Source organism: Eubalaena glacialis, chromosome 8 (assembly GCF_028564815.1).
Source record: "Eubalaena glacialis isolate mEubGla1 chromosome 8, mEubGla1.1.hap2.+ XY, whole genome shotgun sequence".
Lineage (NCBI taxonomy): Eukaryota > Metazoa > Chordata > Mammalia > Artiodactyla > Balaenidae > Eubalaena > Eubalaena glacialis.
The window spans coordinates 69,024,333-69,050,341 of record NC_083723.1 but is presented as its reverse complement, the minus strand read 5'-3'; the positions used below and the strand labels follow the sequence as shown (position 1 = coordinate 69,050,341).

The window sequence follows — 26,009 nt, the reverse complement described above, 5'->3', positions numbered from 1 at the left end:
GTTAATTATAGTTTGCTTGGATATCGGGTAAGATAAGTACACCTTCTTCATCATTCTTCTTTCCTTCTCATTCTTTTACTTTTTTTTTACAAAATTGATTTGTTCTTTACTCTTTGAAAATTATGTAAAAAATGTTTGAATTACATTGAATTTATAGGTTAATTCAGGAAGAATTGCCATCCTTATACTATTGAATCTTTCTATCCACAAACATAGCAGAACTTTCCATTTAAGTCCTTTGCCTTCAGTAAAGTTTTTATCATTTTCTGCACAAAGATCTTGTTTATATCCTAAAAAATAAATAAGGAAAACACAAACAATTCAATGAAAAATGGGCAGAGGCTATGAATAGGCAATTCATACAAGTGGAAATCTTGTTGCCCCTATAGACATATGAGAAAACTACTGATAACCAGGGGAATGCAGGTTAAATCAAAATACCATTTCATACCATCTAATTGGCAAACATTAAACAGTGCAACAATACAAAGTGTTGGAAATGATGCTGAACCTTTAAACTATACCAATGGACATTTGAATTGACACAACCACTGATGAGTATAATTTAATATAATTGAAAATGTTTGTATACTACTACCCACTAATTCGGTTTCTCTCTCTAAAGAAACTCCTGCATGATTTGAAAGGTATTTGTTATTATGAAAAAACTAAAACAACTTAACTGTCTTTAGTAGAGGAATGGCTAAACTGTAGTTTAATTATGCAATGTAATTCTATTCAGCAGTTGAAATGAAAAAATCAGCTCTCTGCTCAAAAACATAATGTGGCTGGTAAAAACAGGTTGCAAAAGTGAGTACAACTTACATGGTTTTTAAGAACACAAAATAATGGTATATACGTTGCTTATGGATACATATGTGAGTAATAAAAGAACAAAAATTTAAAGGGAATGACAAAGTCAACTTTAGAATAATAATTATCTCTGAGGAGAAAGAAAGGGAGGGAAGAAAAGAGAAACGGGCTGGTTTTTTTCTGTAAAATTTTATCTTGGAAAAAAGAAAACCAAAGAGAATATGTCAAAGATTAATATCTGTCAAATATGGGTACTCATATATAGATGTCTGTTATATTTTCTGAGATTTTCTGTATTTTTAAATTCTTTCATAATTTGTAAAAAATCTTAGATTTAGTGCTGATATAATAACAGATATTTAGATGTAGTAACACAGTAGATTTGTAACCTAACTGCATTTTACATATAAACGCAAAATACTTTTGAATTGTAAATAAATATGGAAATTTCCAGAAATGCAACTATGCTACAAATCAAGGCAATACCAGACCAAGATTTATTTCCTCATTTTGGAATACCATTCATTACGGCAATGACATCTGTGGTATTTGAATTACAATACGAAACACCTGTGTCAGTTCAGTGATGTAGCTGCTAGGAGTCTACGTATGGGTTCAAGCAAATAAGCATTTCATTGTGTCATCTAGTATAGTCAATAACACATTAAAATTTACATTATATCATTGCAATTTATTTATATTATTTGTGGCAATCATAACTATGTAGTTAAAATTATTAGAAACTACTTTCATTCTGCCTTTACGTGTTAGCTAGGCATTGGGTTTATTTTTAAAAGATTATGTATGAAGGTAGATGATATTATTTCTCGACTTCATCGCGGAATAGGAAAGGCATGCCTGAAAGGGTTGAGAGCACTGGTCTGGCCTCGTCCTCCATCTCCCCACTGATCTCCCCACTTACACACAGGCTCTGTGAGAAATCAAGTTCATTAGGACAGGGAGGGAGGCAGGGCGGGCTTAGGGATGAAGTAAAGATGTGGATTCCTTGAGTCTGGGAAGATGGAGAGGTGACAGTTTCTACAGAGACCTGCCCCCACTCTCACGTAGCTTTTGAGGTGACAGAACTGTGAGGGAATGTGGATGCTTTGGAGAGAATGCCTCTGACGGCCAACTCTTAGAATGTAGGGAGTAGCAAAGCCCAGCGGAGGGAGCCACATGATGACTGATCTCGGATGATCAGCCAAGCCAACAAATGGGCACTTGGAAGCAGTTTAATTTTATTTGGGAAAAAAAGTAAGGAAATGTGAGGTCTCATAACTAGGATTCATAAAATTGATTCTATCTGTTGGCGGGTAATGAATGGATACTATCATACAGTATGGAAGAACAGAAAAAATTTAATGTTGACTGGCACTGTGTCCCTCCTGTGGCACTGTGTCCCTATATTCCTGGCTTCAGGAGTATCACAGTACCATTTCTGTGGCCAGCATCCACTCTTTCTGTGCAATTCTTATCCTATGTCCCCTTTTCATCATATTCTCAGTGCAACCAAATCTCTGTCTCCTTTGCCCACAGATTAAATCTGAAAAGTTCTTGTTCTTTATCAGGCAATGAAAATGAAAATTTTTCTCCATCTCATTTGCAACCATTTCAGACTAGTTCTGGAGTCCATCTTGCATAAATTAGAAGGCTCATGAAGGGCCTTCTCTCACTAAAATTTACTTTACCCCAGAAATAATTTACCCGTCTTCCCCAAAATGAAAATTGCTACAAATTTTGTGGGGGCATAGTTTACAGAAATGTAAAGAAAACTTTTTAGAGAAACAGACCATGTTCCTACATGAAAAGACTCTATGCTATAGGAATATCAATTCTTCCTAAATCAGTAAGTACACCACAATAAGTTCCACATGAATTAAATGTTAAACATTTTTTTAAATCTATTAAAGATCCAATTATAATTAATCTGGATAGTTATGAAACCTCTGAGAGGAGTAGGACATTCTAATACCAAAAACAAAAGCAAAAACAAAAAAAAAAAGGGAGAATTTGACCATATAAAGTTAACATTATTGTATTAAAGAAAAATCAAAATAAACTGGTTAAAAAATGTATACCAATTATGAGAGCATAGGCTTAAATATTATTTTAATGAATGACTCATATAAATGTAAACAAAGCAGAAAGGCTTCAAAGTATAAAAGGACAAAAATTTGGACAATAACTAAAGAAGAAATGCCACTAGTTAATAATTACAGACAAAGTGTTCAAACTCTAATAAACAAATCAATTCAAATAAAAAGAAAAAGACCATTTTTTACTTCCAAATAGCAAAAATATTTTTTAAATTGTGTAACTACATACTGGTGAGTAAAATAGCACTCATGCATCAATGAGAGATGTATATAAATATAGAGAGATATAGTAAATATAACTTTCCTCAATTATTCATAAAGACCCTTAAAACAGCTCAGATAAGTAAAGCGGAAGCAGCGGGGGAAGATGGCGGCGGTCGTTCCGCAGCGGGCCTGGACCGTGGAGCAGCTGCGCAGCGAGCAGCTCCCTAAGAAGGACATTATCAAGTTTCTGCAGGATCACCGTTCAGATTCGTTTCTTGCAGAACATAAGTTATTCGGAAACATTAAAAATGTGGCCAAGACAGCTAACAAGGACCATTTGGTTACAGCCTATAACCATCTTTTTGAAAGTAAGCGTTTCAAGGGTACTGAAAGTATAAGCAAAGGGTCTGAGCAGGTGAAAAATGTGAAGCTTAATGAAGATAAACCCAAAGAAACCAAGTCTGAAGAGACTTGGGATGAGGGTCCACCAAAATATACAAAATCTGTTCTTAAAAAAGGAGATAAAACCAACTTTCCCAAAAAGGGAGATATTGTTCACTGCTGGTATACAGGAACACTACAGGATGGGACTGTTTTTGATACTAATATTCAAACGAGTTTGAAGGAGAAGAAAAATGCCAAGCCTTTAAGTTTTAAGGTTGGGATAGGCAAAGTTATCAGAGGATGGGATGAAGCACTCTTGACTATGAGTAAAGGAGAAAAGGCTCGACTGGAGATTGAACCAGAATGGGCTTATGGAAAGAAAGGACAGCCTGATGCCAAAATTCCACCAAATGCAAAACTAATTTTTGAAGTGGAATTAGTGGATATTGACTGAAATAGTAAAGACATCAGCAACAATAAAACACGGCCTTGAAGAAATTTGGGTGTCTAGAACTGGTTACTATTGTAAGGGAAGAGTCAACTGGAAAATTCAAGCAGTTAAGTTAGAACTTGTTTACTTGATCCCCAACAACTTCTAAGAAATGTAATCCATTATAAATCCTTGAAGTTTAAAATATTTTACTACAGCTGTGTAGAATATCACTTAAAGAGAACTGACTTGCCTTTTACCTCATGTTGTAAACTAAAAGGCTCAATAAAAATTTATCCTATGTCTTGAAAAAAAAAAAAAAAAAAGCTCAGATATTTCAGCTTAATGACTCTATTTTGGGGGAATTTATGCTAAGGAAATAATCCAAAGATTTACACACAAATGTATCAATTGTAGCATTAGTCATAAGATCAAAACTTTGGGAAAAAATCTTCACATCCACCAGGAGGGTAAACTCACTCTATGGAATATTATGTCGTTATTTTTAAATGATATTTAAAATGATAATATAACAATATGGAAATGCTTTATAATAGTAAATAAAAAGCAATATTTGTTTAATAAAAATATTAAAATATGTCTAACCTAATTGTTAATTAGGGAAATAAATATTCAAACAATGAGATATCACTATGCACCCATCTGACTGACTAAAATTAAATAGAATGAAAATACCAAATGTTGATAAGAACCCTCACACATGGCTTATGGGAGTGTAGACTGGTACAACACCTATTTGATACCATCTAATGACACTGAAGATAAGCACACTCGATGACCCAGCAATTCCACTCATAGGTATAGAACCCCATGAACCCTGCCCATGAGCACCAGGGTACAAGAATGTACGAGAATACTCATGGCAGCAGTGTTTGGAATAGCCTGAAACTGTAAATGTCTATCACTAGTAGGATTACTTGTACTGTGAGATAGAACACAATAAAATGAACAAACAAGAGCTAAACATCGCAACATAGATCATTTTCACAAACATAGTGTTGAGTGAAAGAAGCAAGTCATGAAAGAATATGTGTTGATTATTCCATTTATATAAAGTTCGAAAGTAAGTGAAACTAAACTATCTTGTTTAGAGGTATATACAAGGGTGGTAAAACTATAAAGAAATTCAAGGACATGATTATCATAAAAGTCAGAATAATATTACCTCCAGCAGGATGGTGGAGTTGTGAGGTGGAAGGATACATAGGACAGTAGAGGGCTTTTCCGGGTCAGGGAGTGTTTGATTTCTTGACCTGGGATGTGATTACATCAGTGATGGCTTTACAATATTTTTTAAACTGCACATATATATTTTTATATATTATGTAATGCATGTTATATATTATGGGTTGAATTGTATCCCCTCCCTTCCCCCCAAAAGAAGATATGTTGAAGTCCTAATCCCCTGCAACTCAGCATGTGACCTTGTTTGGATATAGGGTTGTTGCAGATGTAATTGGTTAAGATGAGTAGAGCAGGATGGGCCCCTAATGCAGTATGATTGGTGTCATAAGAAGGCAGCCATGTGAAGACACAGAGACACAGAGAGAACCATGTGAAGATAGAGGCAGTCCTTGGAGTGATACATCTACAAGCCAAGGAACACCAAGGATTGATAGACATCACCAGAAGCTAGGAGGCAGGCATGAGACAGATTCTCCTTTAAAACCCTCAGAAGTAGCCACTCTCATCAACACTGTAATTTCACTTCCAATCTCTAGAACTGTGAACAAATTTCTGTTGTTTGCGGTGCTACTTTGCAGTACTTTGTTACGGCAGCTCTAGGAAACTAATACATTGCATTTTCACATTAAAAAATATATTTTTTTAAGTTCCCAAGAACTTATGTTTATGGTCTCTAATTTCTTGAATGAATCACAAAATCTAAAATAGAAAAGTAGTCAAATCATCCTACTTTATGTAGTCCCTGGAAAAGTTACACTCAAAGACACAATTCAAATATAAAAATAAGGCTCTCCTATTCAGAAAAGGAAACTACGCAGTATATCTAGTTGTAGCAAGAGGTCAGGGATCCATTGTAAATTTCCAAGTACATTAAAAAATAAAGGACGTGCTTACTTCCAAGTTGGCCTATAAAATTTTCATCCTGACCCTTTGATTCCCTTTCTTACTGGAAATTCTCCAGCATCTGAAGTGACCCTGCATTAGCTTCTGGGAAGACATTCTTATTCATTCCATTTCACTCCAGAGCAAAGAAGGGCTGACCTGAAGGGAGATCTGACCCAGAACTTCTCCAGGGCGGAATACTGATGAACACAGATGGCAGATTGTTGTGAGGGACGATTTTTACTTATAATTCTGCTTCCTGAAAGTTAGGAGCAGAGATAGTCTCTGAGTTTACAGAGCAATGTGCTTTCAGAAACCTCACTGAGGGGTGGCTTTTTTATGACACCAAGTAAGCTTGTAGGAGTATTGCCTTTCTTAAATGTGTTCCATATGATCAGAGGATGCCATAAAAAAGGGCATAAAGGAGCAACACACGAGAACAGATTTTTTAAATTAACAAAATGCAACATGATTTCTCTGTTACTTTCAAGTTTTCAAATAACCAAAGGGAGCGAAGTACAGAAAAAAATTTTTTAGAAAAATAATGACGTAGAATAGCACAGTGGTGAGAGATTTTGAAGCCAGGCTGTCTGCTTTCAAACCTCTGTTCTATTGCTTCTTAGCTTGGTATAGTTATTAGTCTAAAAACAAATTTCTTCATCTGTAAAGTTAGGATAAAAATGCACCTCCTGCAAAGGGTTGCTAGGAAGATTCCATGAGGCAATATGTGAAAAGCATTTAGCTCAGAATGTTGTACATGGCAAGTGCTTAATAAATATTAGTTGCTGGCATAATAATAATAATGATAATAATAAAAGTATTTCCAGATTTATACTTGAAGTAACTATAAAAATTTCCAGTAAAATTGATTACAGAATAGGCCCCCTGGGGTCACTTAGCTCACCCCAATTAAACTAGGCTGAGAAGGAAAATTTCAGCTTCTCAAGTTGACCATTCTAGTACTTAACTTCCCTATCAAAAAATAAAATTCACTCAGTTTCCTGGTCTGTTAGATAAGTGGGTTGGATTGAATAATTTCTAAGGAGATTTCCAAGCACTAATAATCTTTATTTCTAAACAGCATTTGTCAACCATAAATCGGACATGTTACATACAGTCTTTGTCTTTCTTTTAATGAGTATTTTGTTTTACTAGCTTCTATCCCTTTCCTTTCAAAATATAACCCTTAGTCTAGTTTGGTGGTCAAAGTGTTTTGTGTTTTTTGTTTTTGCCCCAGTTGTATTCCAAGGGAACCTCACAGACTTCGGCGGCTTAATATTGTCAGTGTTCAGTCAGAGGGCTGAGCAATTTCCATACCACTGAAGTTCCCTTGGACCAAACGTTTAGGTTTAGTTCCCTTGAAAGAAAAGAAAAAGATGATTTTGAAGAAATCTCATCAAGAAGACTTTTAAAGCCACATGTATGAGCCTCAAAGATTGTGATATAACCTTCATTTTTAAGGATATTTGCTATTCTATTGATAAAAGCTATTTGGTTATCGGAATCACTTTGTATTTCCAAATCCACCTAGGGGTAGGAACTATCACTCAGCTGACAGCGCTCCAGCCTCCCAGCCGAAATCCTCTGCTCTCAGGCCCACTCTCCCATCACCTCCGTACATTTGCTGGTTGTCCAGGAGGTGGCACTGTTGTTTCAAAGCAGTGGCTTCCATGGGGTCTAGAAATGGAACTTGGAAAAATGGGTGGTATACAGCGGGAGAGGTTGAAAGGGAAGCAGCGAGAAAAGGCCTGTTTAATGAACCTTGTGGAAAAATGACAAAATATGTTTAAATAATTGTCTTCCTCATTCTCCCTTTCTAGGGGCGAACGTGAACATGAAGACCAACAACCAGGATGAGGAGACGCCCTTGCACACGGCTGCCCACTTCGGCCTCCCGGAGCTGGTGGCCTTCTACGTGGAGCACGGGGCCCTAGTGGACAGTGTGAACGCCCACATGGAGACCCCACTGGCCGTCGCAACCTACTGGGCCCTCCGCTTTAAAGAGCAGGAGTACAGCAGGGAGCACCACCTCATCTGCCGCATGCTGCTGGACTACGAGGCCGAGGTCAACGCCCGCGATGACGACTTTAAAACTCCGCTCCACAAGGCAGCCTGGAACTGTGACCACGTGCTCATGCACATGATGCTGGAAGCTGGCGCAGAAGCCAATCTCATGGATATCAGTGGCTGTGCCGCCATCCAGTATGTGCTGAAGGTCACCTCCGTGCGACCTGCCGCCCAGCCTGAGATCTGCTACCAGCTGCTGCTGAACCATGGGGCGGCTCGAATATACCCTCCACAATTCCATAAGGTGAGGCTGTGTCCCAGGGAGCCAAGTGGAGAACTGGGTCGTCAGCAGGGTGATGGGGACTCAAAGGGTGGCTTGGTCTGAAATCTCCAAGTAACTCAAGCTTGTTTGAGGCTTGAGTCTTTGGGCTGCCTCTGACCCTCGATCTGACATTCCATTAACACGTATAACCCTAGCTATCTCGTCCCAGTCCAAGTCTGTTTGAAATCTGGGGCTGAGAGCAAAGAAGGAGAGCAAGAGTAGTAGATAATTTTCCATGTCTTGTGTGAACACCAGTGAACTGGTAGTGGCTTTCTTGGGGACTGAGTGAAAAAGATCAGAAGGCCACGTTACGTCTGCAGGAGAGGTGAATGGTGTGGATACAGGCACCCTCTTGCCGTCTCTTAAGCAGAATGTCTGCTCTAAAGATGATTGAGCCTGCTTTGGAATTAGTTTGTAGACATGAAAGGGCCACTCAGTTTTCTAGTTTAATGAAAGCTAACGTTTAAGATTATTATTATTTAAGAACTAATAATCATATTTATTATTATAATGAATTCTATTTATTAAGCACACTGTTATAAGCATTTTACACTTCTTAATTTAATTTATTTAATTCTATAACAATCTGATAAGGTAAATAATATCATCATCCCTATTCTATAGAGGAGGAAACTGAGGCACAGAGTAGTTAAGTAATTTGTCTGATCTCACACAGAGGCAGTGCCAGTATTCAACCTTGGTTCATTTGGTGCTAGTGTTTAGCTTTATAGTATGACACTGCACAGCCTTTATTTTAAACAATATTTAATGATAATCTCTAATGGGCTAGCAGGGACCAGATATTACCAATACTGGCATGACTAAGACATGGTAACTATCCTCAATTAGCTTAGGATCTAGTGAGAGAGACAAACACATAAAGAGATAACTTTAATATTCCGTGGTAAATGACAAGGTAGAGGAATAAAGGGTTCTCTAGGCACATGGAAGAGAGAGAGTTTTGCATTAGGTTGATGACAGTCATTAATTTGGAACCAAAATGCATTTCACCTTAAATAAAGAAATCAAATGATAATTTACCTAGGATTTCACTCATTTTAAAAAATTAATTAACACACAGTAGAGGAGTTTTATGTATAAACCAGCTAACTAATGTAGGGTCACAGAAAGCTGGTTGATAGAAGTTTTACTAAATTCACAGCCAAGTTCTACCTCCTACCTTGGTAAAATGTCAGAGACTTGTCTGAAGTCCTGCAGTGTGAAGTTTAGTTGAAAGAAAAGTTCCACTAAAGAATTTAAGGGGAGTGCACTCAGAAAATTCCAGATAGACAACCCACAGAAAGTTCCAATGTAGACATGATGAGTTCAATGATTTATGTGATCTCAGTAAGGAATTTTCTCTTGGTTGTCAGTGTTTTAATGGAAGATTAAGTAATTTTTTTCCTTAAAATTTTATGTAATACTCATAATGTCCTGGAACTTTAATTTTATAGAAAATTTCAAAAGATTATGTTGATTAGGAATAGGATAATAAATAATAATGTTACAATAATGTCCTTTGTTGAGCTCTAAATAGGCTTTATACATATTATTTAATTTAATTTTATAATAACCTCTGAGGTAGGCGCTGGCATTATCCTCATTTAAAAGGTGATAGAATTCAGATATTTTCCTAAAGTCACACAGAGTAAGTGGTCAAGTTCATTCATTCATTTATTTAACAAGTATTCACTGAGCACGACTTTGTGCCAGGAACTGTTCTAGGAGTTGCAGATAGAGCAATGAAGCAAACAAAGGCCTTCATGGAAGATACTTTCTAGTGGGAGACAGGAAAAAAAACAAAACAACAAACTAATAAATATACTCTGATATGTTAGGTGCTATGGAGACAAGTAAAGCAAGGTAAAGATAATAGAATGTGGGCTTTCTTTGGTGTTTATGTATGTGCTGTTTTACAAAGGCTGATTAGAGAAAATGAGGATGTGAAGGAGCAAGTCATGTGAATAGCTGGGGGTGGGCAGGGGTGGTGGTGGGGGGAGCATTCTAGATATAAGGAAAACCAGGTGCAAAGATCCTGAGGTAGGAGAGGACTAAACATGTCTGAGGAAGCCAGAGTGCCTGAAGTGGGGTGAGAAAGGAGGAGGAGAAGTCAGAGAAGCATAAGAGGGTGATTTGCAGACCATATATATGACCCTGTAGACTGTGCTGATATCCTTGGTTTTTTATTCTGAATGAGAGAGTAAGTCACTGAAGGATTTTGAGTGAGGGAAAAAAAGTCTGATTTATGTTCCAAAAAGTTCCTTTTGACTGCCTTTTGGAGAATAACTCTAGGGGGGAGAGGGGGAAAGGTAGTACAGTTATCTAGATAAGAGATAAGGGTGGCTTAGACCCACAGTGGAAGTGGGGAAAGTAGTGAGAAGTGGTGAGATTTGGGGCAAGCCCTGAAAAGGGAGTCCATAGGTTTCCTGATGGATTATTTGTGACCTGTGAGAAGAAGAGAGGAACCAAGGATAACTTCGAGGATTTCTGCCCAGGGAATAGAAAGAATAAAGGAGCCATTTCTTGAGAAAGTAACTGTGCAGGTGGAGCTGCTTTTGAAGAGAAGATCAGGGGTTCTGCTGTGCTTCAGATGCCTATTAGTTATCCAGGTGGAGATGTCAAGTAGGCAGTTTGATATATAACCCTGGTGTTCAGGGAGAGGTCCTGGCCAGAGATACAAATTTGGGAGTCTTCATCGTGAATATGATGTATAAACCCATGAGGACAGATGAGGTCAACCAGAGCATGGGGGTAGAGAGAGAGGAGAAGTGGCCAGAGGACTGGGCTATGGGGCACTCCAACTAGAGTTTGGGTAGATGAAAAGGAATCAGTGAAGGAAACTGTAGAAAGTCCTTGAGCTAGGAGGAGAATCAAAATGGACTGTTTTCCTGGAATCCAAGATAGAACATGAGAAAGGAAGATATGGAATCAGCTGGGTTGAATATAGGTGGCATTTCAAATAAGATGAGGGCTAAGAAGTTGCCATTGGACTAGACAACATGGATTTTATTGGGGACCTCAACAAGAGTTATTTTGGTGGATCACTGGTGAGAAAAGGTTAATTAAAGTGGATTCAAAGGAAAAAGGGATAAAAGGAAGTGAAAACAGTGAGGGGTTTGAGACATTTTCTTGTAATGCAAGAGTAGCTAGAAGGGAATGATGGCTGATATGTTTGTTGGCTGATGGGAGTGTTCTAGGAAGGGGAGAAAATTTGCTGCAGGTAATTATTGGAGTGCCATCTTGAAGATGGTATCTAGTGCACAAATGGAGGTGTTGGTCTTAGTAACACAGACAGTTCATCCATCATAGCAGGAGGGAAGGCAGCTCCTGTGTGCCCAGATGCAGGGATGTTGGTAGATATGTTAATAAGAGTTTATATAAGTACTCTTACGATTGCTTCTATTTTCTCAGTAAAGAATGAGAAGTGGTTGGAGAAGAGGTTTGAAGACTTAAGGGCAAAGGTGAAGGTGTGAGATGTTTACCTTGGGGAGCAAATGGACTTGGGAAATGTAATAGGATTGCTGGGTGGCTCAAGCCCATTAAAAGTTAATAGTCATATGATTGATTCAGAATGTGGTCTGTCTGACTCCTGAACCTAAGCCCTTAGATTTAGCAGTTTCTGCTGTGTTTTATGATATTGCCCAGGAAATGTATTTAAACCTAAAGGATCACAACACAAGAAAAGACCTAAAGAGGTCATTTTGTTTAATTCTCAAGGCTCTAGGCAGAAATAGTGCTCTTGTTGTATTTGCAAATCTCCATGAAGGCAGATTCTACAGCACTCCCTTCCTTGGGTGTCTCTTTGATTTTGGAACACCGCCCCCTCCCACCCCTGAGTCCCTCCTGAGTCCCTCCCACTTTTTTTTCTTTTTGGTAAATATTCGAAACTAATCCTCCAGTTCTTATTCCTGACCTGGAATAACTCATATGCATCCTATTAAATCCTTACATCTTTGTATCAGTTTGTACCTAAGGCTTCTCTTTTTTCCCAAACCGAATTTTATATTTCTCCCAAGTTTTTAGCTGTTACTTGTTTTTGCCTCTGGATCTTGGTCAAGGTATGTCTGAAAAGATCGAGAATTAGGACAATGCTTAACCCTTATATTTTCTCTATAAATTTTGAGGAAAGACTGCTACCTAAATGGCCTGAAAAAATATTCATGAACTCTACTGTTGAAGGTAGTTGTTTGACCTCAGTTGTTAATTCTCACCTTCCTTGCAATTTTCTCATTGATCAGTAGGCTTTGGAATTTTAAAATACTTTTTCATGCAAAGGTTGGATCCAAGGAATATTTTCTTACTTGAACTGTTATACATATTTCAGCCTTAGAAATAAAATCAAATGGTTATATTCTATGAAAAATTCAGCAACTTTTATTTAAAGTACAGTGATCCATAGCTTTTAGCTATGAATATCTACTGCTTAGTTTGCATCCATTTTCTGGATCATACACACTGGTATCTAGATTTGGCTAAAACAATAGATATTAACAATCTCTAGAGTGAGTATACAACCCAGCATTTTAAATTACATATGAAATGGTTCCTATTTAAAAATTTTACCTCTGCTTTATCACTCATAACTCATTCATTCTAGACTTGCCATGCTATGCATGTCAAGAATAAAGAAGCATGGAATTTGGAGGGGGGGTGTCAAACAAATTTGGGTCCTGCCACTCACCTAAGAGTGTGATTTTGAATAAATTACTTGCTTCTTGAGCCTAAATTTCCTCCCCTGTGAAATGGATATACTCTTATGCCTTGGCAATAATATGCAGACCAAGTCCTTCACTAGAAAGAAATTAATCTTACTCATAGCACACCACAAATATACTCAGAGCCCAGAGGATGGTGCCAAACATTTTCTTACTCTTTCTGGAGTCATTGTCAGTCCTCACAAAGTCTCTCCCCCAATTCCTCACCCCAGCCTTCATCCTGCATCTATAAATATCTCTTCCTTGGACTACCTCCCCCTTTTTTCTCTACCCACATCTCACTAGAGTGGTCATTCTTCATAGTGGGACTTCTAGAAGACAAACAATCGATCTCTTTCTAATACAGCTCACTTCATAATGCATAATTTTGTGTATATTTATGCTGTAAGGCTACCTTCCTTCCAGGGAAGAGGATAGAGAGGGACAGAGGGCATGGATAATAATATCCTTCTGCTAAGGTTGTTTTGAGAATGAAACAAGATAATATTTTAAGAAGTGTTGGGGCTTCCCTGGTGGCGCAGTGGTTGAGAATCCGCCTGCCAATGCAGGGGACACGGGTTCGAGCCCTGGTCTGGGAAGATCCCACATGCTGCGGAGTGGCTAGGCCTGTGCGCCACAACTGCTGAGCCTGCGCTCTGGAGCCCGCGAGCCACAACTACTGAGGCCTGTGCACCTGGAGCCCGTGCTCCGCAATGAGAGAGGCCACCGCAATGAGAAGCCCATGCACTGCAACGGAGAGTAGCCCCCGCTCGCCACAACTGGAGAGGGCCCGCGCGCAGCGGCGAGGACCCAATGCAGCCAAAAATAAAATAAATATGTTTAAAAAAAAAAAAAAAAAAAGAAGTGTTTACCGTGACTTCCCTGGCTGTCCAGTGGTTAAGACTTCACTTTCCAATGCAGGGGGTGCGGATTCAATCCCTGGTCGGGGAGCTAAGATCCCACATGCCTCACGGCCAAAAACCAAAACATAAAACAGAAGCAATATTGTAACAAATTCAATAAAGACTTTAAAAATGGTCCACATCAAAAAAATCTTAAAAAAAAAAGGAAGTGTTTATCGTTTCTGGTCATGGCAACCTTTAAACAAAAGATGACTATAACTGTTATCATTACATATCTGTTGAGCAGTAGAATCCGTGCTTCTGGGCCTGGTTTACCCACAGGGGCCTTTCCAACCAGGAGAGACAATGTGTGAGAATGCCCAGAGATTAAATGTTGAGTTTTACTCTGAAACCCCCTGGTGGTTGACTGTGGATGAAACAGGTCTCTGCAAAAGTAAGTAAAAGACCCTCTCCCCATTCCCCTGTAAGAGCCACTTTAGGGTTTGGGCTGCTGCTGCCCTCCCCAGGAGCGTGGTGCTGGTGGGGTGGAGCCACAGGTGACTCCGGACTGTGGAGGGTGAGCCTGGTCCCGGAGGATTGCTTCCTCCTGGCTCACAGGTGAAGGGAAGTGGCTCCTACAAGGTTCCGCATGGGGCTGCTGATCTGGAGAGCAGCAGTGGTCAAGCTAGGAGCACACCTGCCTCCCTTTCCGAAGACGTTCCCAAGGGTGTTCATCGTTTCTTGCTCATCAATTTTAGAGTCAAAGTGGTCTTCACCAGTCAGGAAGGATCTTTAAAGTTCCCAACCTCAAACAATTGCTTCTTCAAAGACATGCCCTCTGCCTGATTCCTAAAGATTTCTTTCACTTACTGCCAAACTTACTTGGCTAGACCTCTAGTATAATAGAATGAAAGCACTTCCTTCTGGGATTGGAGAGCACAAGCATTTGAAAACTTTACTTTTAGAAAGAAAGCCTATCAAAATGTTGTCTGTGGAGCTGGGGAATGTAACTACACTAAAAGCACTGAACTAGAGACATTGCCTTCTGGAACCCCTGCAGCTTATTGTGCAGAAAGGATTGGTAGCTATTCTGGCCTCCCTGTGGCTCTGGGCAGCAGAACGCCCCTCCCCCGGAGATGCAACTTCTAGAGGTTTGTAGGACAATTATGATGAAAGACTGCATTGAAACTGAAGTTAGTGCTTTTTAAAGAAGTGCCAGACTAGGGCCAATAGGCCTTTAAATGGATTTTCTGTTCTCCTGCAAGAAGTCTTGCAAATGTGAGGAAGGTCCCAGGTCTTGTTCACAAAGGCAGTTCTCTGAGAGAGAACAGCGAGGGGGGTAGGAACAGGGGCTTAGTAACCATGGATGTGAACTCTAGCTTGGCCATTTACTTGCTGTGTGATTTTGAAGTCCCTTAATCTCTCAGATCCAAGAGAAATGAAGAGAAAAATATCAACTTTTCAGGATTGTCTGAGGAGTGAGTAAGACATGTAAATCATTGAGACTAGTAGGTGCTCAACAAAATCATTTCCTTTCCTCCTCCTCCCAAAATGTACTCTTGGTCCATTGTAGGAGTCTTTCCTACCAGCCTCACTTTGGTGGCTCTACTCGCCTGTAGAATAGTATACAAGTATGTGTTCCAGGGAACTCTCTCTCCACGGTTACCATCTTCTTACTCAGTTCTGTTTTGCTCCTCTGAGTTCCTCTAGGTTGGCTGTATGCTAAAGAGATTTAGGATTCATTTGGCTACTGGTGGATGGTTGGTACTTTAAACATTTTTGTTGCTACCCAACTATATAACAGAACTGGCCCTCTTCCAAAGGAAAACTAAAGAAAAACTATTCAATTTACTATGCAGATGCTATAAAGTGATTTAGAACAACTACTTCACAACCCGACTTCCCAAAGAGAAAGTCATCTTTACGCAAGTAAATGACTGACTCATTTATCCAGAAGATAAAGTGATTTGTTCTCTTGTGGATGGGGAATTCAGTTTCCTTATTTACAAGGAACAAGGTCAGAGCTGAAGATGCTGTCTTCCAAATACAAAGCAAATTTGTAGAGGGTGTATTTCACTGAAAGCTGATGTATAAATTACATAAGGGAAAAAAAAGAATTATAGGGTCTGCAATTGCTTTCCAAGGTACAAAAGGACATTTGATTTTCTTTTCTCTCAGCATAATTCAGAAGGAAGTGACACCACAGGGAGCCAAGATTGGGTTTTCTTGTAAGGCAAGAAAGACATTTTTCTAGGGGAGGGAAAGGTATGTGAAAGTTTGGGGGAGGTAAAGATGATTTCTGCCGTTGAACAGTTGAAGCTATATATGAAGCCCGGGGTATAAGCAGTCTCTTTGATCATTAAGTATCTTTCTGCACACAAATATAGCAATATAAAAGGGCAGAGTTAGCTTTAGATTTTCTCTGGTGAAGTGGCTTACAAGTGGCACTTGTACTGGAAGGGTGGCAGGGAGATTTATCTTGACTCTGTTTTCTAATTTATGCTTTTAGGGGTCAGATGATGAGGGGAAGGGTCTTAAGGTCTCTCCAGTTGCCACCACTACCTTTTGTCCAATTGTTCTTCTAAGAAGGGAGAATAGAGACCCCAGAGACGCACAGAAGGTGAAAGTCATTGAGCATTTTCTGTTTCCCAGGTTTACAAAGAAGAAGCAGAAGCTTCTGCCTTCTCGGTCCACCAGTCCATCCTCATTTGATGGTCAAGGTTCCTGGGAGTCATCATAGAGTGATTATTTAGAGTTTGCTCTCTCTTAAGGGTCTCTTTTTGTTGTTGCCTGGTGAAATAATTACTGAGGCCTGAAGAAGGCGTGATCAGCTGTCTTCGTTCTGGAAGCTGGGCGTGTCAGTTAAGAGAGCTGGGAATGTCAGGCTAAAAGGAGCCTTTCCTGCTGTGAGAACCATCTTCTGTCAGCAGAAAATTTGCTAGTCAGTGTCAGCAAAACCTAATGTGGCCTTGGGAGCTTTGGACTTTGTGCATCTAAAGACTGAAGGTTAAGAACTACTCAATTTTTTTTATCCTAATGAAAGGTTATCTCCAGGTGATATATGGGAGTGTGCCAGGTGCAAATTGAAGCACCAAATGTGTGAAGTTGGGCTCCTGAACTATGAATGAATTATATTCCGTATACATAACTTAGTTTGAACTGTTTCTGAATAGGGGCTGGGAATAGGGTTGCCAAACAAAATACAGGATGCTCTATTAAATTTGAAATTCATCACTAATAAGTAATTTTTAGTATAAATATGTCCCATGCAATATTGGGGCCATATTTATACTAAAAATTATTTGTTGTCTGTCTGAAATTCGAATTTACCTGGTAACCTACATTATTATTATTTGCTAAACCTGGAAACCCTAGTTGAGAAGTAAGTAATGTGTTACAGGAGGAGAGTAACTTTTAGCCACATCTCCTCTGTGTACAAGGTTTTGGCAGGAAGGGGGAGGTAAGGAATACCTAGGGACAGATTACCTGTATTGGGTAGGTGGGCAATGTGTCTTTAAACATAACCAGTGTGGTTTCCATGAAGAGTGAGTATAGCCCGGGAATTAATGCAGAGCAGAGGTCAGTTTTCTGAGTGGACACTTAAACCATGTGCAGAGCCTCATTACAAGCTTCTGACTTCTCCATGCTCTCTGTTTTCAAAATTCTAGTACAAGTGTATTCTTGATTCAGGCCTTGGATTAATTTCAGCTGTCATCTCTGTCCTGGTAACTCTTAAATTTAAATCTTCATTTTGGATTACTCATCTGATTACCAGTATACTTTTCAACATGGCTCATCCTTCTAGAAAGAATGTATCTGGAGGTCTTTAGAGAAGGATGTGTATAGAGGTCTGATGGATGCTATTTTCATATTATTAGCAACATCTTTGCATTAAAAAGGGAATTATTTCGAACTTTCAACAAAATCCAGCCTATAATTACTATAATGATTATAGTAAAGAGTGTTTATTGTTCTAAATATCTGTACAATAGGATCTGTGTCTTTAAACCATTCACTTCACTGGTCCTTACTTAAGGATTAAAATAAGACCATCAGAATATATTTGAAAGAGCACTAAACTCAGATGAAGACCTAAAACCATGCTTTCTCTTACTGTGTGCCTCTCTGGGTTTCAATTTCCTCATCTCCAAGTTAGGGGGATTAGATAATCCCTGGGGTCCTTTGCAACCCTAACAGTCTGTGATGCTATTATGGTAGTTTATAAACTAGCGTTCAAAGCAATTAGTCAGCCTCAGGTTTTGTCTGTCTCTTTTGCATAGAGCTGCATATCTGCCATCCTCATCCCAACTGCAGAGAAAAGAGCAGCCCCATTTGCCTCAATTTCCCAAGACCAAGGTCCTGGAAAAATTACCTGCCCACCTTGACAATCTTGTACCCATGGAGAAATCCTTCTAGTTATACTTTCCATATACTCAGAAATGCTGACTCTTCAGAGGTCCCACAGCAATGGATGTCTAACTGCAGCCCATCTGCTTATCCCCTTACGGATTACTCTTTATTTAAGTAGACCTGGCTGAAAAAGCCATTGTCAGCAGGTCAGCCTTGTGCACTGTACCCAGACTATGTATGTGAATGGATCGTCTCATTAAACAAGTATTTATGTTGTTCCCATTTGGACCTAGCCACTGGGCAGGATGGTTCTGATGCCTTCACTGGTTTGGAACTTCAATATACACATTTAGTCTGCAATGGCTTATGACTGCACTTTTTAAATTCGGGGACAATTAAAAGGAGTTGTGTGCTAGAATTTGGCTCACAGTAGCTCACGAGAGCTGATTGTTAAATTATCAGGAATTTTGTGAGCTGATTGTTAAATGCAACGATTTTTAAAAATTAAGTCATATAAACCTACAACAAATAAAGTATACTAAAAACAAAGGTAATAAATATTCAAAACACACTACCTCCCAATTATTTTACTCTACGTATCTATGCTCCTGATATTATTTGCATATATTGGATCTATATGGTGGAAACACTATATAATGATGTTACTATACATCTCTTCCCCACCATACATTCAGGGACCTCAAATAGGCCATGATGCAAGTGTTTACACCACAGAAATCAGCAAATGCTACCAATCAGACCTTAACTTATTGCTCTGTTGATGTCTAGACTTCAGAAATTGATGGAGAGAATGTTACTAATGTAGATTAAACTTAAAAATTTGTAGTGTGTGGTGTCTGTAGCTCTTACATTGTGAATAGTGCAAAAATTGAGAAATATGCTTCCAATATTCAAAAAACTATTAAGCGCTTCCACATAAAAGTCACTTATGTCATTGATGAGTGAGTGAATTTCCAATATATGTCTTCATTGTTTCACATTTGTGAAACAATTACTCCTTAATGTAATAACAATGTCAACCAACGTAAACATAGGAACTACATGCACTCTTCAATTGCAGACACAGGTTGGCTATGAATACAACTCATATCTATACAAAATTGATATAAAAATCAGTGATAGCATTTTGAGAGTACCAACTGGCTATACGGAATAGGAAATAAATTATATTGGGTATTTTATTATTTGTAAATTGTGGGCTTCACATTCTTTATATTAGCAAAACTTATAATAAACTTAAAAACATTATACATACAGTCTTTTTTTTTTTTTTTTTTTTACAAAATGCCTGTTGTTGAACATTTTCTAGTACACCATTGACTCAAACCTCTATTCGGTAGAGCCCCTTCTGGTTGCTCTATTTGTTGGGGCTGACACAGTCCTCAGGTGAGGCCATGCCTCCTGAGGCCAGGCCATATGATCATCTAATAGATTCAGGAAAAGCTTTTGATAAAATTCAACATCCATTTATGGTAAAAACTCTCCAGAAATAGGGCATAGTGGGAACATACCACAACATAATAAAGGCCATATACGGCAAACCCACAGCTAACATCATACTCAACAGTGAAAAGCTGAAAGCATTTCCTGTAAGATCAGGAACAAGAGAAGGATGCCCACTCTCACCATTTTTTTAAAAATTAATTAATTTATTTATTTTTGGCTGTGTTGGGTCTTCGTTGCTGTGAGCAGGTTTTCTCTAGCTGTGGCGAGCGGGGGCTACTCTTTGTTGCGGTGCGTGGGCTTCTCATTGTGGTGGCTTCTCTTGTTGCGGAGCATGGGCTCTAGGCACACAGGCTTCAGTAGTTGTGGCTGGTGGGCTCTAGAGTGCAGGCTCAGTAGTTGTAGCGCATGGGCTTAGTTGCTCCGCGGCATGTGGGATCTTCCCGGACCAGGGCTCGAACCCTTGTCCCCTGCATTGGCAGGTGGCTTCTTAACCACTGTGCCACCAGGGAAGCCCCTCACCATTTTTATTCAACATATTTTTGACTTTTGGAGTCACACAGACCTGAGTTTGAATCCTATCTCTGTCATTTACTAGCTAAATACCCTTGAGTTTAAATTCTCTCACCCTTTGATTTTAAATCTGTAAAGTGGAGATAATTATAGGACTAACCTCATAGGTTGTCTGAAGATTTAGCAAGCTAAACATGCAAAGATTTAACATAGGCCCTGGCACATGATAAGTCCTCAGAAAATGGTAGCTGTAATTTTTTTCCTTCATCCTCTCTCCTGCCTATTAGGATGCATCAAGCTTCAGACCATGGTTCTCTACCTTTTCTGTTTATATCCATTTAGAGTATGATTGACCCTAACCAGCACATTCCTTGATGATGCACAAATCTCCCTCTCCATCTTGACCTTCTCATTAGAGCATCTATCATGCACATTTTTAACTGACATTAGGACATAACATAGGAAATATCCTCCGGCTCATTATCTGACCATCCTCAAATTAGTATGCCCTTCCTATTTCCTCATTCCCATCGGTGGTACCCCTATTTGTACTTGATCTTAGGCTTCAAAGTTGCAGTCTTTACTCCCTATATCTGATTAGTCATTAAACCCTACTTATTCTTTCTCGCAGCTTCAGTTCTCGTGACTAATGGTGAAGCTAGCTGAGAAGCAGTTTGGTGCACTCCCATTCAGCCTCCTCAGGGCTCTCTGCCCTTGATATCCTTGTTTTTCCCTTTGTGCTTTTGCTCATGGTGCTCAAGGGACACTGATGATCTTTAAGTCAGCCTCTTATTATTTACTGAATTATGCTGCTCTCGAACTCTGAAATACCTCTGTCTTTTTTCTTCAACTAGGTTGTAAATTCCTTGAAGACAAAAGCAGGGCATAAACTCAGAATTACTGTCACAGTGCTAAACACAGTGCTCAATAAAGGTTTCCCAGTGGAATGAATTGATTGAATATAACCCTTTCTTATTAAGAATACATAATAGCTTTCTATTGCCTATTAAGTCAATCCCAAGCTCTTCAGACTGGCCTTCCAGGTGTACTGTCAGCTGACTCCATCTTACCTGCTCTTAACTTTAGTTCTTTCCTGACATGGGCCCTTCATTCAGGTGACCTTGGTACACACACACACACACACACACACACACACACATACACACATACACACAACTGGGCATTAAAATACTCATCCTTCTGTCTCAGTTTTGCCTGAAGTCCCAAGACATTGGGTACTTACCACCTCACATTGAAAAATGCAATGCTAGACCACCTATGAAGGACTTGTAAAGGAGGTGGGGAAAACCAGTTTTGTGACTTTTTGCCCAATACCAACAGGTGGAGGTTGGAGGTTGAGAAGGACCAGGAAACTAGGAAGAAAATTTCTTTGGAAAAAGTTGTGTAAGTGTGGAGGCATGCCTCCTTTCTAGTGGTAGGCATACTGGTTTATTATAATGGATAAAACTCAGGAATAGACAATTAAAAGAGATGCATAGGGCAAGGCATGGGGGGGTGCACAGAGCTTCCATGCCCTTTCGGAGCATGTCACCCTCCTAGTACTTTGATGAGCTCACCCACCTAGAAGCTGCCCAAACCCCATCTTTTAGGGACTTTCATTATGTAGATATGACTAATGAAATCATTGGCCATTGGTGTTTGAACTCAAACTCCAACCCTGGATGTTGGAGTTTGAGTTCAATCAAACTCTTTCCCTGGAGGTAGGAGGCAAGGTGTGTAAAAGTTCCAATCCTCTAATGAAGGATTGGTCTTTCCAGTAACCAGTCCACCTCTTGAAGCTCTCTAGGAGCCCCACTAAGACTCACTTCATTAGCATAATTGAAATGGTGGAAAGGAGCTCTTTGTCAAGAACCAGAGGTAAAGACCAAACATGTATTTCCTATTATACCACACCCACAAATACCTCCTTTCCAACTGCAGCTTGAAACAAGCCTAGGCTATGGGAGAGGAGAAACTTTTAAATAAAATTTGGAGTTTCAACTATTCAACTAAAATGGACGTTTTTATTACTGAAATGACATTTTTCTCCTATCTAGAGTGACCGGAGTAATTTTTATTATTAAAAATTAAGTAGAAACAGGTGTGAGTCCTGCCTGAGGTATCATGCCAGGAGTGGAGAAGGGCTCCAGGCAGTGGGTTTGTGTGAGCAGGAGAAAGCGATAATGAAGCTGTGTTTTTGTTTTACCCTTTGAAGTACCTCTGTTTCAACACAACTGTTACATTTGCTGATGCTGCACATGTAGACAGGCCTGTAAGTATATGCAGGCAGGCACACAATACACACACACACACACACGCACCTTTCTACCATTTAGGATCTACAGTTGAACTCATCTCCTCCAAGAAATCATTCCTGATTAGCGCCACTCACACAGCTCTCCCTCTTGGAATTTCTATAATTCCTCTTTTTCAAACCCTATAATCTAACACTTATGTATGTGAATCAACCATACATCTCCATTGATCTTCTCTTGTTTCATTTACGTGTTTTTGCTTCTCATTCTTATAGTAAGCCTCTCACCAGAAACCAGTGTGTTTTACTTTGGGGTATGTCTCATATATTCCTCCATTGTCACTTAATAAAGGCTGCATGATTGATTAATCAGATACATCCAAATTTCATGGTAACATCAAAGGTTGGCTAAATATCCAGTTTAGTCTAAAACCTAAAGCTAAATCTTTCTGCCTCCTGACGGAAATGCTGGCCACCTCGACTCGGCTTTCCAGTTTTTTTTGGCTGGTCAATGAACTGTTGAACAGAGTGTGCTAATGAAATAACTAATCTTCATGTGATCTTTTATTGCTGATGAAGGTTAAAATACCAGTGAGGGTGATTTGGTACGTGACATTAGTCCTCTTCAGGCACTGCACTGGGAAGACAGCTTTGGTTAACTTTCATGTTACTCTATAGTTTGTTTTACCTCATAGTCACCAGTAGGCTTGAGTTCTTGGATTACTAACATTCAGCTTTTTGCTAATAAAATTTTCTGTAGAACTAGGAGAATTTCCCAGACAGCTGGAAGTGTATTTTGAGACCAGCCTCTCTCAAAATTGCTTTTACGAGCAGAGGATGCATTTCATCAGGCCCCCACCCTCTTTGTTAGCACCTCTTTTTCACTTGCTCCTGGATGATGAAGGAAATTAGTCTTATGTTATTAATCCTCCCATCCACCATGGGGGCTGACAGTGTGTTTGAATACTCAAAGGCATGAGACTTCTCAAAAGCATTTCAGGGCTCCAAAGAGGCTTATCGGTCCATGAAGTCTTGATGTCTCTGTGAGTGGAAAAGATGAATCATATATGTGCAGTGAACAAATGAAACTCTGTGGTGTCTCTCTGCAGGTGATACAGGCTTGCCATTCTTATCCCAAAGCAATCGAAGTTGTCGTCAATGCCTATGAACATATCAGGTGGAACGTAAAGTGGAAAAGAGCTATCCCTGATGATGACTTGGAGGTAAAGCATCAATTCACTTCCTGTGGGTTTTGCTCTAAAGTACTTCCATACTGCAATGGAAGTGCAGGAAATTCTAATTCAAAAAATGGGTTTTGAGAATGCTTTTAAGAATTTGAGGATGCCACTCAAATACAACAAGACAAAGGGTTATAAAATGCAGGTGTGAGAATAAATAAATAATAAATAAATAAGTAAGTAGTGCTTAGGAGCATCTTGGGAGTTTCTCCATCTAAGGGCAAGTTGAACAGTTATATAAAGGTGACAGTTTTACTTTCTTCCCATCAATTTAGATGAATTTAATAATAATAAGAAGAAGAATATTTGGGATTGCTCATATAGCATTTTTATCAGAAGATTAAATTGTTTTGTGTAGATTATGTCACTCACTTTAAAAAATTGCCTTATTATTATTTATATAGATTAATATTAATAATTATATAGATTAATTAATTATATAGATTATTTCATTCACTTTTAAATAACCTGAAGTCTGTAATAGGCAGGTAACAGAGTATTAACAACTTTGTGATGAGTCATGCAGAAAGCCATTGGCAAAGCTGAGTCCTCATGCTACATATGGACTTTGCTGCCTTTGTGAACCAGCCCTTCCACCTAGCCTCATGTTCTTGGTTTTAGCTGTCACAGGCTGTCCCCAGCACGGGAGAGATGTTGGGCACAGAGTACAAACCTCACGGCCTAGAGGCTAATGGCTTAGGTGCAATCTTATTCTGCTACTTCTTAGCTATCTTAGCTTTACAAAGTTACTTAACCTGCCTTAGCTTCATTATTCATGTTTAATTTTGCCTCCCCATCAGAGACCGTGGAAAGCTGCCATTATGTATAAAGTAGGGACTAAACACATCACTATTGATTTCTATTGATGTAAACTCTGAGGCTTTTCTGACTTTAACATGTCTTGCCTTCCTTTTCAGAGACACTGGGATTTTTACCACTCTCTCTTCACTGTGTGCAGTAACTCTCCAAGGACTCTCATGCATTTATCAAGATGTGCCATTCGAAGAACGTTACACAGCAGATGTCACAGAGTAATTCCTTTGCTTTCCCTCCCATTGTCATTGAAAAAGTACTTGCTTTTAGAGCCAGAGGGAATCATTTATTAAGCCTTATGAGACAGAAGATCCCAATCCTAGATGTTTAAGTGGACTCGCTGAGTAGACACAGTTTGCATAAATAAAATGGTACTTGGGTTGATTATAACACTTCAGGGATTTAAAAACACTTTACAAACACTGTGTCATTAATCCTAGAGTATCACGGTGAGGGGAAATAAACAAGAGGTAAAGATAAGGTAGTCTCAAAAACAAGAGCGTATCCAGAAGGTCCTGACATAACAGTAATAATTAATATGTCTAGTGCTCTTACTTGGTGCCTGCTATAATTTGGTAAGATTTTTCATATGTTATCTCATTTGAAATGGGACCCAGGTTTTCTTACAACCAATTTCATTCTCTCCCTTATCAGTAATAAGTTTACATTACCGTTCAGTTGGCAAAATGCTAGGCTTTAGGATGGGCCTCTTAATCTTGGTGTCCTCCACCCACTCCCACTTAGCAGAAATTACTATGGCTAGTTCTGCAAACTCCTTTCCATATACTAAGCTCCTCGACTTACTTTTAGTGAAGAAAGCACGAGCATAGTCAAAACAAAGAAATCTTTGAGTCAAATTAGAAATGAAAAACAAAGATCAGTCCACTTGAAAGTCAAAATGGACATTTTAACACACTCTCATTGAACCAAAGACTGGAGATGCAAAGATGAGTCCGAAGGGAGGACTCCTGCCCTCCAGGATCTCACCATTTAGCAGAGGATCCGGACATATAAGCAGGGAACTGCAGTGTCAAGTGTCAGGGGCAAGAGTAGAGGTGCAGATTCATTCTTAGTGCTTGCCTTTCAAAGTCGTGTTTCTGACATGAAGTGTGGTTTTCTTTGAAGCATGATGATAAAGACTGAAGGAATTGTGTGTAGTAGAGAGATCTCCGGCTGCTATGAGTATAAATGTAAATGGATTCACTTTAAGTTTCCAGGCACATGTACTTATTTTTATTTTAGAATGATTTCGTGCATAGTGCTTTCCCAGACTCCCTGGGGAAAATATTGCACACTCAGTGGCTCCCATGTGTGTGTGACAAGGAAGTTTAGGAAAATGTGTGCAAGGAAACGTGCAAAGGGAAAGACTTAGGTTGATTACTTTGGTCTTTATATGTAACAGACTGACATTTCAGAGCATTTTAGCTAGAAGATAAGGGGCACTTTGCTGGCAATGGCCAGCTGCAGAAAGCACATGGAAAGACTTTTTGAAAATGG

At 39.2% G+C, this 26,009-nt stretch overlaps 2 protein-coding genes and 1 pseudogene across 4 annotated transcripts in view; all 3 read left to right on the top strand.

The window, feature by feature from the left end:
* ASB4 (ankyrin repeat and SOCS box containing 4) overlaps positions 1–24,805 on the top strand; it is a 117,323-nt gene extending 92,518 nt beyond the window's left edge. For all 3 annotated transcript variants that reach the window (XM_061197773.1, XM_061197772.1, XM_061197774.1), the window contains 3 exons: positions 7,836–8,326; positions 23,571–23,684; positions 24,617–24,805. In XM_061197773.1, the coding sequence (XP_061053756.1) occupies positions 7,836–8,326; positions 23,571–23,684; positions 24,617–24,805 (794 nt within the window). The remainder of the gene's footprint in view (positions 1–7,835; positions 8,327–23,570; positions 23,685–24,616) is intronic.
* Positions 3,271–4,211, top strand: LOC133096252 (peptidyl-prolyl cis-trans isomerase FKBP3-like). The gene has a single exon (XM_061197771.1). It carries the CDS (start codon positions 3,277–3,279, stop codon positions 3,949–3,951), a length of 675 nt encoding a protein of 224 aa, XP_061053754.1. The 5' UTR covers positions 3,271–3,276; the 3' UTR covers positions 3,952–4,211.
* Positions 11,344–23,373, top strand: LOC133097025 (leucine-rich repeat-containing protein 27-like; annotated as a pseudogene).
* Positions 24,806–26,009: the final 1,204 nt, after the last annotated feature.